General features: G+C 47.2%; 1 protein-coding gene across 7 annotated transcripts in view; it reads left to right on the top strand.

Moving 5' to 3' along the window:
- TADA2A (transcriptional adaptor 2A) overlaps positions 1–21,278 on the top strand; it is a 306,061-nt gene that overhangs the window by 98,035 nt on the left and 186,748 nt on the right. For all 7 annotated transcript variants that reach the window (XR_011319238.1, XR_011319239.1, XM_069756577.1 and 4 more), the window contains exon 6: positions 11,222–11,310. Coding sequence is in view for 5 of the 7 variants with exons in the window: in XM_069756577.1 (XP_069612678.1) it covers positions 11,222–11,310 (89 nt within the window). In the remaining 2 variants the exon portion in view is untranslated. The remainder of the gene's footprint in view (positions 1–11,221; positions 11,311–21,278) is intronic.

Raw genomic sequence — 21,278 nt, 5'->3', positions numbered from 1 at the left:
CCCTCTGTCCAACGCCACTTCGGATTTCTGCACCTCTAGCACCTCTGCCATGTTGCCCCCTGCAGCTCGTGTGAGAACCATCACCGGCGCTGTGTGCTGGGAATGCCTGAACCAAACGGTCTACAAGAGTTGCTTGTTTGGTAGTCAATATTTGACCTAGGTTCTCATGTGGCATGATATTTTGCAGTTTTCCTTTATATCTTGTATCCAGGAGTCAGGCCAACCGGTTGTCGTCATCGGTCATCATTTTTAAAATGCGGGGGTCCCTTTTTAGGATACGCAAGGCATACTCAGCCATGTGGGCCAATGTTCCAGGTGTGAATTAACTGTTTCTGCTGGGTTGAGGCCCACTTTCTTGCAAATCAACATCACAAGTGTCCCGCAATAAACCTGTACCAGACCTTGCAATGCCACCAGTTTCTATTACCACCTGAGAATCATCCTCCTCCCATACATATTCATACCCATCATCCTCCTCCTCATCCTCTTCGTCCGCCAATTCGTCCTGTACAGTTCCCTGAGCAGACAATGGCTGACTGTCATCAAGGCTTCCCTCCTCCTCGGCTGCAGACGCCTGCTCCTTAATGTGCGTCAAACTTTGCATCAGCAGACGCATAAGTGGGATGTTAATGCTTATGATGGCGTCGACCACTGCACACCAGACAACTCCCACAAATTTATAACAGCACGCCTCTGTTCGCACAGCCTCTGAATCATGTGCAGTGTGGAGTTCCACCTTGTTGCAACGTCGATTATTAGGCGGTGCTGGGGAAGATTCAGCGATCGCTGATGGTTCAGCATACGGCTGGAGTGTATGGGCACCCGGCGGATGTGCGAGCAAAGTCTTCGCACCTTTAGGAGCAGGGCTGGTAACTTTGGATAATTTTTGAGGAAGCCCTGCACCACCAGGTTAAAGGTGTGAGCCAGGCAAGGTATGTGTTTCAGTTCTGAAAGGGCTATGGCAGCCATAAAATTCCTTCCATTATCACTGAATACCTTGCCTGCCTCAAGATGTACACTGCCCAGCCATGACTGAGTTTGTTGCTGCAAGTACTCCACCAGTACTTCCGCGGTGTGTCTTTTGTCGCCCAAACACTTCATTTGCAACACAGCCTGCTGACGCTTACCACTAGCTGTTCGATAATGGGACACCCCGTGTGCAACACTGGCAGCTGCGGATGGAGTGGTAGGACGACTGCGACTGCGCTCTGTGCACGAGCTTTCGCTTCTGGAGGAGGAGTTGCGAACGCCGTATGCCAACTTTCCTGAGACTGTGGGATAGGCTGAACTGTCGCACTATGGCTGCCCCCTGTGGACCCTGCATCCTACACATTAACCCAGTGCGCCGTGATGGACACGTAACGTCCCCGGCCATGCCTACTGGTCCATGCATCTGTTGTGAGGTGCACCTTTCCACTGACTGATTGCCTCAAGGCATGGACAATGCGGTCTTTGACATGCTGGTGGAGGGCTGGGATGGCTTTTCTCGCAAAGAAATGTCGACTGGGTAGGTCATAGCGTGGTACTGCGTGGGCCATCAGGTCTTTGAAAGCTTTGCTTTCAACCAAACGGTAGGGCATCATCTGTAATGAGATTAGTATAGCAATGTGGGCATTCAAATCCTGTGTACGCGGATGACAGGATGAGTACTTTCTTTTCCTAACGAGAGTCTCTTGTAGGGTGAGCTGGACTGGAGAGCTGCATATGGCGGAACTAGCGGTGGTGGTAGTGGTGGACATGGCGGATTGAGAGAGAGTTTGTTATGGTATTCTTGTTGTTGCCCAACATAGAGTCTTTCCTACCAATAACCTTGTGATTCCCTGACTGCTTTGGCCTTACGACGATACCTCCACATTTGCTGTTGGTGGTGTCCTAACCGGTGGGCTTACAGTGAGGGAAGCAATGTAGCATTGCTGACTACCTTCACTCCGAGCAGGTGAACCAACGGTACGGGACGTTTCGTAGTTAGTCCAGGCTTGCAAGTGCATGGTGGTTAAATGTCTAAGCATGCACGTTGTATTTAAATTTTGAAGATTCTTCTCTCTGCTAAAGGTCTTGGAGCATTTCTTACAGATAACTTTTGACTGATCATTCTGATCTTGGTGAAAAAATTGCTACGCTACACTCTTCCTACTATCGAAAACCTTTTCAGGCATTGTGCGCTGTGCTACTTTCACCGAATGACCTCGCTCTCCTAACACTGTTTTTGTTTTTCGCAAACATTTTTGGCCTGATACGGGCCTGCCAGATGACAGCTGTTGCAATCTAGATGGCTGATGCGGATCATCCTCCTCCGCTTCTGAGCTAGTGGCAGCGGCACCCTCTTCCCCCAATGGCTGCCAATCTGGGTCAACAACTGGGTCATCTATCACCTCCTCCTCAATGTCATGTGCACCTTCCTCAGTGTCACCGTGTAAGGTGCTATAGCATTCGGGACAGGGCACCATAGTCTCATCAGGGTCACATTCTGGCTCAGTAAACTGCGAGGGCAATGTAGTGATCACAGTCAATGGAACAGCATCACAATCTAACTGTGGCTGTGCATCAGTGCACTCCATGTCCTATTCTTCTTGTAATTGGTAGTGTACAATTTCCCTTTCGAACCCAGGCACGGTATGTGTAAAGAGCTTCATGGAGTAACCTGTAGTGTCGCCTGCTGCATCCTTCACTTTTGGTTTGGGAGAAGGACACAAGGAAACGTCTTTTTCCTGACCGGGAGCATCCACTGACGACTGGCTGCTCTTACATTTAGAACTTTGGGAAGAGGAGGCAAAAGAGCTAGAGGGTGAGTCAGCAAGGAAACAAAACACTTTTTCCTGCTTCTCTGGCTTTAAAAGCTGTTTTCCTAGTCCCAGGTAAGGGAGCCTTCGAGGCCTTGTATAGCCAGATGATGACGCAGCCTGAACACCTCCAGCCTTAGGTGCTACTGTGCTTTTGCCACTACCACGAGATGCAACACCACCAGCACCATCAGTACCAGCTGGCAACCCCCGCCCACGGCCTCTTCCACCAGACTTCCTCATTTTTTGGGGGGGAGACACTGAACCACAACTCATATTACACCGTCGTAATATGAGGGGCCCTGTGCCAGTACCGCCGCCCACGAGAGAGTGTTCCCCCCCCTGTTGTGAATTCTGTGGCTGAATTCACTCCTGTGGTCACAAGTGGTATTGCAGCCTCTGGGCTTCCTCCCTCAGGTGTTTTGGTGAGCTCGTTGGCTGCCTTGCTATTTAACTCCACCTGAGTCTCTCTTCCTTGCTCCTTGTCAATGTTCCAGTGTTGGATCTGAGCTTCTGCATCTTTCCTGTGGCCTGCTGCTCTGCTAGATAAGTGTTACTTTGTTTTTGTTTCCGTTTTTTCTGTCCAGCTGTGCTATTCTCTTTTGCTGGAAGCTCTGAGACGCAAAGGGTGCACCGCCGTGCCGTTAGTTCGGCACGGTGTGTCTTTTTGCCCCCCTTTGCGTGGTTTTGCTTTAGGGTTTTTTGTAGACTGCATAGTTCTCTTTGCTATCCTCGCTCTGTCTAGAATATCGGGCCTCACTTTGCTGAATCTATTTCATTCCTACGTTTTGTCTTTTCATCTTGCTAACAGTCATTATATGTGGGGGGCTGCCTATTCCTTTGGGGTATTTCTCTGAGGCAAGTCAGGCTTGTATTTCTATCTTCAGGCTAGTCAGCTCCTCAGGCAGTGCCGAGTTGCATAGGTAGTGTTAGGCGCAATCCACTGCTGCTTTTAGTTGTGTGAGGATAGGTTCAGGTATTGCAGTCTGCAGAGATTCCACGTCTCAGAGCTTGTTCTATTGTTTTTGGGTTATTGCCATATCACTGTATGTGCGCTGATTACTGCACACTGTGTTGCCTGATAGCACAGCATAACAGTACAAGGAGCCATACCAATGATTCTCAATAGAGGGAAAAAAGAAGTCCTGACATCATTTTTTTTTCATCAGCTCTGTCTTCAGTTTTTTTTTTTTTTCCCCTAGACATTAGAGTGCTTCAGGACACAGCTGTGGACATGGATATTCAGGCTCTGTGCTCCTCAATGGATAATCTCGTTATAAATGTACAAAAGATTCAAGATACAATTGATCAGAAATCTATGCTAGAACCAAGAATTCCTATTCCTGATTTGTTTTTTGGTGACAGAACTAAGTTCCTGAGCTTCAAAAATAATTGTAAGCTATTTCTGGCCTTGAAACCTCATTCTTCTGGTAATCCTATTCAACAGGTTTTGATTATTATTTCTTTTTTGCGCGGCGACCCTCAAGACTGGGCATTTTCTCTTGCGCCAGGAGACCCTGCATTGAGTAATGTTGATGCGTTTTTCCAGGCGCTTGGATTGCTTTACGATGAGCCTAATTTAGTGGATCAGGCTGAGAAAAATTTGCTGGCTTTATGCCAGGGTCAGGATGATATAGAAGTATATTGTCAGAAATTTAGGAAGTGGTCAGTACTCACTCTGTGGAATGAATCTGCACTGGCGGCTTGGTTCAGAAAGGGTCTCTCTGAAGCTCTTAAGCAGGAAGCAGGATTTCCTATGCCTGCTGGTTTGAATGAGTCTATGTCCTTGGCCATTCAGATCGGTCGTCGCTTGCGCGAGCGTAAATCTGTGCACCATCTGGCGGTATTGTCTGAGAGTAAACCTGAGCCTATGCAGTGCGACTGTGGTGATTCCACTCATGCTATTTCTAATTGTCCTAAGCGCACTAGGCGGTTCGATAGCTCTGCCGTCATTGGTACTGTACAGTCCAAATTCCTTCTGTCCATTACCTTGATATGCTCTTTGTCATCGTATTCTGTCATGGCGTTTGTGGATTCAGGCGCTGCCCTGAATCTGATGGATTTGGATTATGCTAAACGTTGTGGATTTTTCTTGGAGCCTTTGCGGTGTCCTATTCCATTGAGAGGAATTGATGCTACACCTTTGGCCAAGAATAAGCCTCAGTACTGGGCCCAGCTGACCATGTGCATGGCTCCTGCACATCAGGAAGTTATTCGCTTTCTGGTACTGCATAATCTGCATGATGTGGTCGTGTTGGGGTTGCCATGGCTACAAACCCATAATCCAGTATTAGATTGGAACTCTGTCGGTAACCAGCTGGGGTTGTCAGGGAGTACATGGTGATGTTCCATTTTTGTCTATTTCGTCATCCATTCCTTCTGACATCCCAGAGTTCTTGTCTGACTTTCAGGATGTATTTGAAGAGCCCAAGTCTGATGCCCTACCTCCGCATAGGAATTGTGATTGTGCTATCAATTTGATTCCTGGTAGTAAATTCCCTAAGGGTCGTTTATTTAATTTGTCCGTGCCTGAACACACCGCTATGCGCAGTTATGTGAAAGAATCCCTGGAGAAGGGACATATTCGCCCATCGTCATCACCATTGGGAGCAGGGTTCTTTTTTGTAGCCAAAAAGGATGGTTCGCTAAGACCGTGTATTGATTACCGCCTTCTTAATAAGATCACTGTTAAGTTTCAGTATCCCTTGCCATTGATATCTGACTTGTTTGCTCGGATTAAGGGGGCTAGTTAGTTTACTAAGATTGATCTTCGTGGTGCGTATAATCTGGTGAGAATCAGGCAGGGAGATGAATGGAAAACGGCATTTAATACGCCCGAGGGTCATTTTGAGTATCTGGTGATGCCGTTCGGACTTGCCAATGCTCCATCTGTTTTTCAGTCTTTTATGCATGACATGTTCCGTGAGTATCTGGATAAATTCCTGATTGTTTACTTGGATGACATTTTGATCTTCTCTGATGATTGGGAGTCTCATGTGAAGCAAGTCAGAATGGTTTTCCAGGTACTGCGTGCTAATTCCTTGTTCGTGAAGGGATCAAAGTGTCTCTTCGGTGTGCAGAAAGTTTCATTTTTGGGGTTCATCTTTTCCCCTTCTACTATCGAGATGGATCCGGTTAAGGTCCAGGCCATCCAGGATTGGACTCAGCCGACATCTCTGAAAAGTCTGCAGAAATTCCTGGGCTTTGCTAATTTTTATCGTCGCTTCATCTGCAATTTTTCTAGCATTGCCAGACCATTGACCGATTTGACCAAGAAGGGTGCTGATTTGGTTAATTGGTCTTCTGCTGCCGTGGAAGCTTTTCAGGAGTTGAAGCGTCGTTTTTGCTGTGCCCCTGTGTTGTGTCAACCAGATGTTTCTCTTCCGTTCCAGGTCGAGGTTGATGCTTCTGAGATTGGAGCAGGGGCGGTTTTGTCACAGAGAGGTTCTGGTTGCTCAGTGTTGAAACCATGTGCTTTCTTTTCCAGGAAATTTTCTGCTGCTGAGCGTAATTATGATGTGGGCAACCGAGAGTTGCTGGCCATGAAGTGGGCATTCGAGGAGTGGCGTCATTGGCTTGAGGGAGCTAAGCATCGCGTGGTGGTATTGACTGATCATAAGAATCTTACTTATCTCGAGTCTGCCAAGCGCTTGAATCCTAGACAGGCCCGTTGGTCGTTATTTTTTGCTCGTTTTGATTTTGTGATTTCGTACCTTCCGGGCTCTAAAAATGTGAAGGCGGATGCTCTGTCTAGGAGTTTTGTGCCCGACTCTCCGGGGTTATCTGAGCCGGCGAGTATCCTCAAGGAAGGAGTCATTGTGTCTGCCATCTCTCCTGATTTGCAGAGAGTGTTGCAGAAATTTCAGGCTAATAAACCTGATCGTTGTCCGGCCGAGAAACTGTTCGTCCCTGATAGGTGGACTAGTAAAGTTATCTCTGAACTTCATTGTTCGGTGCTGGCTAGTCATCCAGGAATCTTTGGTACCAGAGAGTTAGTGGCTAGATCCTTCTGGTGGCCATCTCTGTCACGGGATGTGCGTGCTTTTGTGCAGTCCTGTGGGATTTGTGCTAGGGCTAAGCCCTGCTGTTCACGTGCCAGTGGGTTGTTTTTGCCCTTGCCGGTCCCGAAGAGGCCTTGGACTCATATTTCGATGGATTTCATTTCTGACCTTCCCGTTTCTCAAAAGATGTCGGTCATTTGGGTGGTCTGTGATCGCTTTTCTAAAATGGTCCATCTGGTGCCCTTGGTTAAATTGCCTTCCTCCTCTGATTTGGTGCCTTTGTTCTTCCAGCATGTGGTTCGTTTGCATGGCATTCCTGAGAATATTGTTTCTGACAGAGGTTCCCAGTTTGTCTCGAGGTTCTGGCGAGCCTTTTGTGGTAGGATGGGCATTGACCTATCTTTTTCCTCGGCCTTCCATCCTCAGACTAATGGCCAGACCGAACGAACCAATCAGACCTTGGAAACATATCTGAGATGTTTTGTTTCTGCTGACCAGGATGATTGGGTGTCATTTTTGCCGTTGGCTGAGTTCGCCCTTAATAATCGGGCCAGCTCGGCTACCTTGGTCTCTCCATTTTTCTCCAATTCTGGGTTCCATCCTCGTTTCTCTTCAGGACAGGTTGAGTCTTCGGACTGTCCTGGTGTGGATTCTGTGGTGGACAGGTTGCAGCAGATCTGGACTCAGGTAGTGGACAATTTGACCTTGTCCCAGGAGAAGGCTCAGCTTTTCGCTAATCGTAGACGCCGTGTGGGTCCCCGACTTCGTGTTGGGGATCTGGTTTGGTTATCTTCTCGTCATATTCCTATGAAGGTTTCCTCTCCTAAATTTAAACCTCGTTTTATTGGTCCGTATAGGATTTCTGAGATTCTCAATCCGGTGTCTTTTCGTCTGACCCTCCCAGACTCCTTTTCCATACATAATGTATTCCATAGGTCGTTGTTGAGAAGATACGTGGCACCTATGGTTCCATCTGTGGAGCCTCCTGCCCCTGTTTTGGTGGAGGGGGAATTGGAGTATATTGTGGAGAAAATTTTGGATTCTCGTGTCTCTAGACGGAAACTCCAGTATCTGGTCAAATGGAAGGGTTATGCTCAGGAGGATAATTCCTGGGTTTTTGCCTCTGATGTCCATGCCCCAGATCTTGTTCGTGCCTTTCATGTGGCTCATCCTGGTCGGCCTGGGGGTTCTGGTGAGGGTTCAGTGACCCCTCCTCAAGGGGGGGGTACTGTTGTGAATTCTGTGGCTGAATTCACTCCTGTGGTCACAAGTGGTATTGCAGCCTCTGGGCTTCCTCCCTCAGGTGTTTTGGTGAGCTCGTTGGCTGCCTTGCTATTTAACTCCACCTGAGTCTGTCTTCCTTGCTCCTTGTCAATGTTCCAGTGTTGGATCTGAGCTTCTGCATCTTTCCTGTGGCCTGCTGCTCTGCTAGATAAGTGTTACTTTGTTTTTGTTTCCGTTTTCTCTGTCCAGCTGTGCTATTCTCTTTTGCTGGAAGCTCTGAGACGCAAAGGGTGCACCGCCGTGCCGTTAGTTCGGCACGGTGGGTCTTTTTGCCCCCCTTTGCGTGGTTTTGCTTTAGGGTTTTTTGTAGACTGCATAGTTCTCTTTGCTATCCTCGCTCTGTCTAGAATATCGGGCCTCACTTTGCTGAATCTATTTCATTCCTACGTTTTGTCTTTTCATCTTGCTAACAGTCATTATATGTGGGGGGCTGCCTATTCCTTTGGGGTATTTCTCTGAGGCAAGTCAGGCTTGTATTTCTATCTTCAGGCTAGTCAGCTCCTCAGGCAGTGCCGAGTTGCATAGGTAGTGTTAGGCGCAATCCACTGCTGCTTTTAGTTGTGTGAGGATAGGTTCAGGTATTGCAGTCTGCAGAGATTCCACGTCTCAGAGCTTGTTCTATTGTTTTTGGGTTATTGCCATATCACTGTATGTGCGCTGATTACTGCACACTGTGTTGCCTGATAGCACAGCATAACACCCCCCCCCAGATTGAACTGTGCTCTACCACTTGCAATACTACCTCTCCTAGCTCCACCACTGTGTAGTCTGTGCGGGTAAAACCTGAAATGGCACTGCCAATACGAATTATTTGAAATGATAGATGATAGTTAAAATATACAGGGGCCCTGGACTCCATTTAATACTTTGCGCCTACTACCACTGTCTTTATTATTTGGGCGTAATAACGGTGTCTGCCGCTGCATCTTTTTTTTCCTTCACTGAACAAAGCTGAACTTCAACTGTTGTCCCGTTTCAAATATTAAACTGCATTTGCCCTACTTGTTGGGTTGGGGCCTACTAACGGTGTCTGCCGCTCCTTGGTGTTCTCCTGGTTTATTTTTCTTGCACTTCAATCTTCAGGCTTTCGTTTAAATATTTTTTATATTAAACTGCATTTGGCCTACTTGTTGGGTTGGGCCTAGTAACATTGTCTGCTGCTGCCTCTTGTTTTCCTCTACTAAACAAAGCTGAACTTGAAGCTTCAGGCTTTCGGCCTGTAACAACAATATGAAACTACATTTGGCCTAGTTCTTGGTTTGGGCCTAGTAACATTGTCTGCTGCTGCCTCTTGTTTTCCTCTACTACACAAAGCTGAGCTTCAATCTTCATGCTTTCGGCCTATATTTAGAATATGAAACTGCATTTGGCCTACTTGTTTGGTTGGGCCTACTAACTGTGTCTGCCGCTGATTGTTGCTCTCCTCCACTGAACAAACCAATGCCGCCTGTTTACTCCTGTTACCAATTTTGAACAGCTTTTAGCCTACTTTTTTTTATTTTGGGCCTATATCTGTGTTTCCTCCTCATTCCTGCCCATTGCCCAGCCACTGCTAGATGAGTCTGCTGGTACATTGACACAGACCACTACATTCCCCTTGCACTCTACACAGCCTGAATCTGACCCTGCTGAAACTCAGGTTCCCCTTCCCGCATACTATACCACCTTACATGGGGACAAAGAGGAAGGTGCAGATGAAAGTGCAGGTTCCTTCAACAGGTGGGGGGGGGGGCATACTCGTTGGCGACGTCACTGGCACAGGGCCCCTCATAGTACGCAAAAGTGTCTCTGCTGGTGGGAGGCGCCCCCGCCGTCAATCACAATGCCGTACTTTGAGGGGCCCTGTGCCAGTGGCAATGCGAACGAGTGTGCCACCCCTGCTTGCTCAGGATCACAGCACTTGCAAAGTTGAAATACTTACCTCTCCCTGCTCCACCGCCGTGACGTATTCCACATTTCCTGGGCCCAAGAAAAAATTGAGCCAGCCCTCCCCCCCCCCACAACTTTAACCAAATGACCCCCAATTTTCAATACCTAACTATTATTATAAGGTTAATTAAGATTGACAAGCTTAAGTAACAAGAATTGATGATTTTGACATTAAAATGGGCTCTGTAGGTGTTTTTCTGTCCTCCACTCACTGCCGACTTTTATTCCCCATTGACTTGCATTGGGTTTCGTGTTTCAGTCGGCCCCCCGACTTTTCGCAATGATCGGCCGATTTCACCCGACTCGATTCTAGAAAAGTAAAAGTAGCTCAACCCTACTAAAAAGTATTAACTTGCACTGCAATATGAAAACAGTGTAGGGATGTTCACATGATGAGTATTTGATGAGTTTTTGATGTTTTAGATTTTTTTCTGCAGCATTTCTCATTTTATTTGCTGAAATAGGCTGCTTGTGGTTATTTAAGAATTTATTTAGCCAGGAGTAGCAAGGAGGAGGGTCGAGCGCTCTTCCATTCTCCTCACAGTCCTGTCCATATACAATCTGATCAGTATCTCCATCTCCTATGTCAGTAATGGGACAGTCAGCCTTCTCTGAACACTGATTTTACCGGTGAGTTGAGACTTTTTCAAATTTAACTATCCGTCTCGTTGGAGAAAGAAGCGGATTTCTCTTAAGATATATTACAATGCCCAGTATATGTATTTTAGCCTCTTGTATGTACATGTGTCGGCATTAAGGGCAGCATTTGAGGGCCAAATTAATGTTTTAATTTAAACCCAAGATTCCCATTTTTTCGTCAATAAAACAATTATATGTTATTGTAATTTTATCAATGTCTTTATTGTGGTATTTTTAGCCTAATAGTTACTGTTGCTCAGAAATTGAGTAAATCACATAAATTATTGCTGTGTGTATTATCTAATAAGTTTAGTGACTGCACTGCCACTTGTTCCTATTGAATCAAAAAGGCTTAAATATTGCATTTTATATGGTAGATTGCAAATGAAAGAAGCAGCTGTAAGTTACTGTAACCCCTATGGTATGGGACATGGTACTCATTTGTGCCCTACAGACCAAAGATACAATTGTCGTTGCAACAAAAAATACAATTTGTTATTAAATGATGAAGACATATTCACAGCAAAACAGAATAATTATGAACATTCGGACAGGTATTTTTTTGTGATGTGACATTGTCTCTTTTAGCTTCTGAGGACCCTCCAAGACCAACCTTTGATTCTCTGCTTTCTAGAGATATGGCAGGATACATGCCAGCTAGGGCAGATTTCATAGAGGTGAGTACTATATATAATTACATAGTTAAAGAAAACCATGTGTCCATCAAATTCATCCAAAGGATAAGAGATGATAAAGGGAATGGGGTATTAGATTTCTAGACAGTTGCATAAGTATTTCTTATTTTCTTCTTTAAAGGGAACCTGTCACCCCGTTTTTTCAGATTGAGCTATAAATACTGTTAAATAGGGCCTGTGCTGTGCGTTACTATAGTGTATGTAGTGTACCCTGATTCCCCACCTATGCTGAGAAATACATTACCAAAGTCGCCGTTTTTGCCTGTCAATCAGGCTGGTCAGGTCGGGTGGGCGTGGTGACATCGCTCTTTTCTTTCCCAGCTTTCCGTTGGTGGCGTAGTGGTGTGCGCATGTCCAAGTTCCGAATTCCCTGCGCGCACGTGAAGACACAGCGCACGATCTGCGCTGTCATCCTTTTCATCGGTGGGGGCGGCCATCTTCCTGGGGCCGCGCGTGCGCAGATGGAGTGCTCTGCTGCACGGGGCTTCAGGAAAATGGCCGCGGGATGCCGCGCGTGCGCAGAAGAGATCGCCGCGGCCATTTTCCCAAAGCCGAGTTTGCATCTCGGCTTTGGGAAATTGGCCGCTGTGATCTCTTCTGCGCACGCGCGGCATCCCGCGGCCATTTTCCTGAAGCCCCGTGCAGCAGAGCACTCTATCTACGCACGCGCGGCCCCAGGAAGATGGCCGCCCCCACCGATGAAAGGGATGACAGCGCAGATCGCGCGCTGTGTCTTCACGTGCGCGCAGGGAATTCGGAACTAGGACATGCGCACACCACTACGCCACCAACGGAAAGCTGGGGAAGAAAAGAGCGATGTCACCACGACCACCCCACCTGACCAGCCTGATTGACAGGCGAAAACGGCGACTTTGGTAATGTATTTCTCAGCATAGGTGGGGAATCAGGGTACACTACATACACTATAGTAACGCACAGCACAGGCCCTATTTAACAGTATTTATATCTCAATCTGAAAAAATGGGGTGACAGGTTCCCTTTAAAAGCATCTAAGCTGTTTGAAACCATCCACTGTTCCTACTTTAACCATATCCTGTAGTAGGCTGTATCTCATATTAAAGCGAACCTGTCACCCCAAAAATCGACGATGGGTTGAGCCCACCAGCATCGGGGGCTTATCTACAGCATTCTGGAATGCTGTAGATAAGCCCCTGATGTATCCTGCAAGATAAGAAAAAGAGGTTAGATTATACTCACCCAGGGGCGGTCCTGCTGCGGTGGGCACCGCTATCCCGTCCGGGGCCTCCCATCTTCTTACGATGATGTCCTCTTCTTGTCTTCACGCTGCGGCTCCGGTGCAGGCGCACTTTGTCTGCCCTGTTCAGGGCAGAGCAAAGTACAGCAGTGCGCAGGTGCCGGGAAAGGTCAGAGAGACAGACAAAGTACACCTGCATTGGAGCCACAGCGTGAAGACAAGAAGAGGACGTCATCATAAGAAGATGGGAGGCACCGGAGCGGACCGGACCGTGACACCCATCAAACCGGACCGCAGCGGGACCGCCCCTGGGTGAGTATAATATAACCTCTTTTTCTCATCTTTCAGGATACATCGGGGCTTATCTACAGCATTCCAGAATGCTGAAGATAAGCCCCTGATGCTGGTGGGGTTAGCTCATCGTCGATTTTGGGGGTGACAGGTTCCCTTTAATAGCTTTTCGTGACGAAAAGCCTTTTCTGTTCTGGACATTAAAGCTTCTTTTCTCCAGGCAGATGGAGTTCCAACTTTTATTTTGAGAGAGTTTTTACATTAAACCTTGTTTAGGCATATTGTTTTCTTCATGTCATTTATGTTCTTGTCCAAGTTAATAATGAACCCCCACTCCCTTAGACATGTCTTCTCAAGACTACATACACGTAACTCTTTTAATTGTTCCTTGCCCTTTTTCAGTTTTGTGGCTCTTTGTACCTTTTTTAGCTCCAGGGCATCCTATCTATGAACTGGTGCCCAGAGCACAACTGCATATTCCAGATGAAATCACACTAGCACGTTGTAAAGTGGTAGTATTAGTCTATGTACACACGCTGCGGGTTTTGTTGCAGATCCACAGCGTTTTTTCCGCACGGAATTGCACCAAATCCGCAATGTATTTTCCAAGCAATGTTAATCAATGGGTATCCAGAATGCGGATCTGCAGTGTTTGTGTACCCATTGACTTCCATTGAGTCAGTCAAATCAGCAGCAAAACCGCAGGTGTAAAAAGGTTTGTGGATTTGCCTGCCAAAAACGCTGCAGTAAGGGAGGAGGAAGTGTGTGGGCGGAGACTCTGTGAGTGGAGAATATGTGTTGTGAATTCTGCCCTTGGGCTCCCTTCGGTGGTTGTTGATGGTAATGCTGTTAGTCCTGAGCAGCAGTCTTGGACAGGTGTTTTTGCTAGTTGCAATTCGGACTGGGGTATTAGTCCTTGCCAGTAGTCAATGTTCCTTTGGAAGTGTTGGTCCTCTGCCTGGCCCCTCCTGCTTGCTGCCAATTCAGCTAAGATAAGTGTTTTCTTCATTTTTTTAGACACACTGCTGTGTGTTTATTTTCTGTGCTTTCTTGTTTCTATTTTGTTCCTGCTAGACTGTGCCTGATGTTTTTCTCACTCTAGTTGGACATCTTTAGTTAGGTGGTGGAGTTTTGTATTTTTCTGCTGTGGATATTTTGTAGTGTTTTATGCTGACCGCATAGAATCCTGTACTATCCTTTCCTATCTAGGTAGAAGTGGCCTCCTTTACCCCTTTTTTCTGTCTGCGTGTGTCTTTTCCTCTCCTACTCACAGTCATTATTTGTGGGGGGCTAGCTATCCTTTGGGGGTCTACTCTGAGGCAAGAGAGTTTTCCTATTTCCATCTTTAGGGATATTTAGTCCTTAGGCTGTGTCGAGGTGTCTAGGTCTGGTTAGGCACACCCCATGGCTACTTCTAGTTGCGATGACAGGATCAGGGATTGCGGTCAGTAAAGTTACCACTGCTCCAGCGAAGGTCATTTCATGCTGCTCCAAGGCCACCTGATCATAACAAATATGTGCGGGTGTCTGCGGGTCTGTGTGGGTGTCTGTCTGTGTGTGTGTGTGTGTGTGTGTGTGTGTGGGGGTCTGTGTGTCTGTTTGCGGGTGTCTGTGTGTGTGTGTAGCCAGGCATCGTGTGATCTGACTACTGATCCCATCTGGCTATGTCTGCTGTCACATATAAGAGTGACCGCATGAGCCGATGATGGGAGAGTAGTCCCATCATCCGGCGACTGTTTCAAGTGTAACAAAAAAAACACATTTACATAATCACATGCAACATTCATACTCCCCAAACACCTAATTCCCCAACGCCCTCGTTCTCCTGCAACAAAAATAAAATAATAAACCACCATATATTTACCTTTGCCCTTCCCCCATGACCGCACACCTGAGAGAGGTGATCCACCCAGTCAGGACAGGAACCCTACTGAAAATAAAAGGGCGGTACCTCTCCGTCACTTCCGTTGGGTTTCCTGTCCTGACAGGGACCCTCGTGCTGAACACGGTGGAAGAACTTTTTTTCTTCTTACCCACTCCTGTCCTGCGGTGGAAGAACAGGCAGGGCCTGTGCGCTGGTCTTCGGGTGTTGGAGGCGCCGTCCGCGGGTCCCCTGGGCCCCAGTGTCCGAGCGGGCGTCGGTGCAGCATGGTCAGGAGTCCAGGGCCCTTCCGTGGCTGCCTCGCCGCCCTCCCACTTGCAGGTCGCACGTCTGACGTCACACGCAAGGCACGCCCACTTCCAGCGTGTCGGTGACGGGCGCCAGATCTAAGATGGCGACGCCCATGAAGATAACGCCAGCCGGCTAAAACTATCCCAGAGGGTGGGAGGGACAATCATTGGGCATCGGAGGAGGCGGGGAGTGCAGTGGATCCCTCATAAAGGGGGATGAACACAGAAGACGCACTCATGCCCAGAGTTTCATCATGGAAGTGGGGCAGCATGAGCAGCAGGAGCCACCACTACAACAGCAGGAGCTCTCGCCAGATGCCTTGCCGAGCCACCAGCATACCAGGAAAAGTAGCCGCTCGAGTGGTAGGAGCGGCAGTCGTCCTGTCCGACAAAACTCCTCAACGTCCAGAAGGGACGTTGTACGTGCATCTGACCAGCCTCTGAAACCGGTACCCTTGACTGAAAGCGGTGATGAGGGATCTACGTGAATGTCACCCTTATGGCAATGGGGTCCATTTTTTCTGTTTGATCACTAGGGGTCGATGAAGTCTAGCGGTAAAACAAAAGAGTATGTGCCCTTTTCAAAGACCCGCTTGCAGTTCAGTGGCAGAAGGCTCTCTGTGCTAACTGCATCAATAAGACCATACAGGAAGAGACCCCCAATTTTGCCACTAGCCTTAGGGCCATAATACAGGTGGAAATAAAAGACTCCTTAAAAATGGTCCTTAAAAAAAATGGGAAAAAGAAGCCGCAAGGTGCCTACGAATTCGGAGGCCTGTCTAGGACAGGAAGGTCGGGAAAGATTCCTGTCTGTTATGATCTGGTGGCCTTGGAGCAGCATGAGACGTACTCTGGAGAAGGTGGTTCCTGTACTGACCGCAAACCCTGAACTAGCAGCGCAACTAGAAGTAGCCGTGGGGGGTACCTAACACTCCCTAGACCCCTCGACACAGCCTAAGAACTAACTACCCCTAAATACAGAAACAGGAAACCTATCTTGCCTCAGAGAAAATCCCCAAAGGATAGATAGCCCCCCCCACAAATATTGACTGTGAGAGGAGAGGGAAATAACATACCCAGACATGAAATCAGGATTTAGCATAGGAGGCCATACTAGCTAAAAAGAAAGAATAGAACAGAGTACTATGCGGTCAGTATTAAAACACTAGAAAATATTCACCACAGAAAATACAAATCACCACATCTGACTAAAGACATGGAGGGTATATCTGCATCTCCAGAGACACAGCTTGGCTGCAAAAAAAAAATCCTTCACAGACAAAGCTGGACAAGACCAAACAAGAAAATGCACAGAACTATAAGGTGGACAGCAAAAACAAAGCCAGGACTTATCTTTGAAGAAAAGCACAGCAAACAGGAGAGACCAGAAGGGATGTGAATCCTCCAAAAACAATGGACAACTGGCACTGACTAAAGGATAAAGCAGGACTTAAATAGCCCAACCCAAATTGCAAAAAATGGATACACCTGATAAATGCTGCGATCCAACTACCGCAGCACTACCACTCATAACCACCGGAGGGAGCCCAAGAGCAGAATTCACAACACCTGTCTCCCTCTGCCGCCTCCTCCTCTCCCCAGTCCTCAGAATCCTCCTTAGACAGTGACATGGGGGGCCAACCATGTTAACCAACTGAGGATGTAGAGAGACTGGTTAAAGCAGTCAGGGCTGCAATGGGCCTAAAGGAGGAAAAAACACCTAGGTCATTAGAAGATGTTATGTTCTGAGGTCTGGAGGAAAAAAGAAAACGCACGTTCCCTGTCAATGCGAAATTAAATGCATTGATAAAGAGTGGAAAAAACCTGAGGTCGAGTACTTTACCTTCTTCATCAAAGAGGAGGTACGCCATTGAGGAGAAAGAATTCAAAACGTGGGAAAAAATCCCTAAAATTGATGGCGCTGTGGCTAGATCTTTAAAACAAAAATCGTCCCTATCATTAGATGACTCGGGCATACTAAAAAAAAAGCAGATGGCTTTTTAAGACACATCTGGGAAGCATCGGCAGGGGGATTAAAACCAGCAATAGCTGGGACATGTACTGCCTGTGCTATCATGATGTGGATTTTACTCCCCCCCTCTTTTTGACACAAAAACCTGATGTTTCCTGGAGAACCAATCAGTCGGTAGAGAATTGCTCCTTCAAGATGGAGTGTATCAACACGACCACAAAAATCCTGTTCCAACATTGCTTCATGGCAGTAATGGACTTAAAAGATGCATATCACCATATCCCAATACATCGGTAGTATCGGAAGTACCTGAGGGTAGCGCTCTATGTTCAAGGTCAAGTCAAACATTACCAATATTCAGCCCTTCCATTCGGCCTGTCTACAGCTCCCAGGGTCTTCACCAAAGTGATGGTCGAAGTAATGCCATACCTTCGATCCTGGGACATGGTGATTGTCCCATACCTGGACGAATTCCTTGAGGTAATGAGGTCGGAGACCCACTACACCCACCAGGTAAGAGAAGTAATGTCAACTCTAATAGAGTTGGGATGGATAATAAATACCCCCAAGTCAAGATTAGCGCCAGAAAAAGTGCAATCCTTCCTAGGGTTAATACTGGACTCCGAATGACAGCTCTGCCTCCTGCCAGAGAATAAGGTAGTCAAGATGAGGAACCTGGCTCATACTGCAATACAACAGCCAGCAATGACCCTAAAGGTACCGTCACATTAAGCGACGCTGCAGCGATATAAACAATGAGCCGATCGCTGCAGCGTCGCTGTTTAGGTCGCTAGGAGACGTCAAACACGGCAACAGCAGAACGATGCAGGAGTGATCCAGTGACGTACTTATCATTCTCGCTGGTTGTTCGCTCCATGAAAAAATATTGCAGGCATCGTTGCTTTTGCTGTCAAGCATGACGAATCACGCCGACCTGACGACCAAATAAAGTTCCGGACTTCTAGCTACGACCAGCGATGTCACAGCGGGATCCTGATCGCTGCTGCGTGTCAAACACAACGAGATCGCTATCCAGGACGCTGTAACGTCACGGATCGTTGTCGTTCTCGTTGGAAAATTGCTCAGTGTGAAGGTACCTTTAGGAACACAATGTCCCTACTAGGATAATTAACATGATGCATACCGGCTGTAGGGTGGGCACAATTTCACCTGAGACCGCTGCAGTGGGAAGTTCTGTCAGCGCAGAAGTTATTAAAAGGACATTTAGAAGGAAATCTATATCTTTCCTTGGGCGTAAGAGATTCCCTAATCTGGTGGACTGTGAAGGAACATTGACATTGAGGATCCGGTGGCAGAGACCAGTCACGGACATTATCACAACCGGCGCAAGTGGTATAGGTTGGAGAGTACACCTGAGATCCCACTCAGTACAAGGAACCTGGTCCTTGCTAGAAAGGAATCACGGTTCAAACATGAAAGAACTATGGGCAGTAGAAAAGTCCTTGAGACATTTTCTCCCCTTGCTTCAGGGCTATCATACTCGAGTCATGACGGACAATTGAGCAGTGGTGGCTTATATCAACCACCAGGGGGAAACGAGGTCCCGGGCCTCATGGAGGTATCAGATCTACTATTTCAGTTAGCAGAACAACACTTGTCATCTCTCACGGCACTACACATAAGGGGCGTCCAAAATATACAAGCAGACTTCCTGAGTCGCAAGGGCTTGAGACAGGGGGAATGCTCCTTTAAACCCTCAAATTTTCTAACAAATAGTACAGGCTTGGGGCAAACCAGAAATAGACCTGTTTGCCACCTCACACAACAAAAATGTCAGGAATTTCTGCTCCCTAAATCCAAGGGAACATCCTTTTGCAGTAGATGGCCTACTAATACCCTGGAGGTTCTCTCTGGCCTACGCGTTCCCCCCGATGGTAATGATTCTGACAGTAGTCTGGAAGATCAGAGAGGATCAAGCGAGAGTAATTCTCATAACTCCGTTTTGGCCGAGGAGGCCATGGTTCTCCCTTCTAAGGCTGATGTCAATAACAGATCCATGGATTCTGCCAGAGGTTCACCTCTTGAGCTACTCTCAAGTGAAGGGCTTCCACATGGAAGCTTGGAATTTGAGAGGGCATTACTGAGTCACCAAGGATTCTTACCAGGGTTAGTCTCCACCCTATTGAAAAGTAGAAAACATATGACATCTAGGATCTATGGTAGAACATGGAAGAAATTTCTAGACTTCCTAGGTGAACCGTTGGGCGATGTAGCTCCATTGGGACCTATCCTAGAATTTCTGCAGGCAGGGTTGCAACTCGGGTTAGTAACTAGCGCCCTTAAGGTTCAAGTTTCAGCCTTAGAGGCCTTATATAACTGCAACCTAGCATGAAATAGGTGGGTGTCATGGTTCATAAAGTCTTATAGTAGGTCTAGGCCGGTCATTATCCCGAAGATCCCTCCCTGGAACTTCTAGTCTTGGAGGCCTTAACTAGAGACCCCTTTGAGCCTTTGCAAGAGTTGTCTCCAAAGGTACTCACTCTTAAAACGGTGTTACTGGTAGCCTTAACATCGGCCCGTAGGGTGGGTGATTTACAGGCCCTGTCTATATGCCCTCCATATATTCAAATATTCGAAGACAGAATAGTTCTAAGACCAGATCCTGCTTATCTCCCCAAGGTAGTCCTTAAGTTCCATAGGAGTCAGGAGATCACTTTTATTCTGTAATAATCCTAGGAATCTTGGAGAACAAAAGTTCCATATGTTAGACGTGAGGAGGTCAATGCTACAATACATGTCCATGACCAGTAAGTGGAGGAAAGATCTAAGATCTATTCATAGCCTTTCAGGGTAGCAGAAAAAGGTGTGGGGTCGCTAAAAGTGCCATTGCCAGATGGATCAGGGAGGCCATTAGTTTATCCTACTCTGCGATTGGCACTCCAGTTCCTGAAGGCATCATGGCTACCTCCTGGGCAGAAAAGGCTGAGGTATCGATTGATCAAATTTGTAAGGCCGCTACCTGGTCCTTACCCTCAACTTTTTTCAAACACTGCTTGCTAGATCTATCCTCCTCTGCTGACCAAACCTTTGGTAGAAAGGTGCTGCAAGCAGTGGTCCCTCCCTAAGGTATTTCATTCTACAAAAGTCTCTCAGGTGTGCTGTCATGGGGGAAGAGAAAACACCAATGTTACTTACCGGTAGCCGTTTTTCCGGAACTCATGACAGCACCCGTATATTTCCCCCCTTATTACCCCTTTGGTGTGCACTATAGTTTTGGGTGTTTTTAGTTGATATAATGTGGTGATGGTTTTGCCATGTGTACTTACCAGGGGGGCCTCTTATGCTCTGTAAACCAATGGAAGTGATGGAGAGGTACCGCCCTTTTATTTTCAGTGGGGTTCCTGTCCTCACTATGCGGATCCCCTCTCTCAGGTGTGCTGTCATGGGTTCCGGAAAAAACTGCTACCGGTAAGTAACCTTGGTGTTTCCGCCATAGTCCATTTAATATTGAGTGTCCCACAGCGATCTCACGTGTAGAACAGTCACATCAGTGTATGTGACCGCTCTACGCGGCTACGGTGATACAGTGACAGGATGTGATCCTTTCGCAGTGTATCGCTGCGCCTCCGTGAGAGAGTTCACCGGAGTTCATGCTGTCACTTTCGGCACCGCTGCGTGACAAAATTCTGAGTGCACCAACTCCGTTGAACTCTGTGTATCGCCGGAGGCCGTGTAGAGCAGTCACATCTCCTGTTCTACACGGGAGATCGTTGTGGGACACTCGTTATTAAATGGACTACGGCAGACAGGGAGTTTTTATATTGGTTTATTATTTTATTTTTGTTGCAGGAGATCGAGGGAGTCGGGGATTAGGCAATGCAGTAAGTATGGTTAATTAAGATTAGTAAAGGATTTTATTCTGGCCATGTCTTTATTTACCATACAACTATAGGATTAGTAATGGATAGGTGTCTTATGGACGCTTCTCCATTACTAATCCGTGGGCTTGATGTCACCTGACAATACAAAGGTGACATCAACCCCACAAATATGAAGCCCACTTGCCACCGCTACAGGGCAAGTGGGAAGAGCGAGACTAAGTGGCAGAATTGGTGCATCTATAAGATGGGCCATTTCTGGGGCGGCTGAGAGCTGATGTTTTTAGCCTGAGGGGCCAATATCCATGGCCCCTTTCCAGACTATTAATATCCGCAGCTGTCTGCCTAGCCTTTGCTGGTTCGATTTTATAGGGGGACCCCATGTCAAATGTTTTCTGGGGTTCCCCTGTAAAATAGTCAGTAAAGGCTAAGCAAACATCTGTGAGCTGATATTAATAGC

The sequence above is a fragment of the Ranitomeya imitator genome, chromosome 3 (assembly GCF_032444005.1).
Source record: "Ranitomeya imitator isolate aRanImi1 chromosome 3, aRanImi1.pri, whole genome shotgun sequence".
Classification (NCBI taxonomy): domain Eukaryota; kingdom Metazoa; phylum Chordata; class Amphibia; order Anura; family Dendrobatidae; genus Ranitomeya; species Ranitomeya imitator.
Note: the sequence above shows the minus strand (reverse complement) of the source record. Positions and strands in the feature narration are given on the sequence as shown.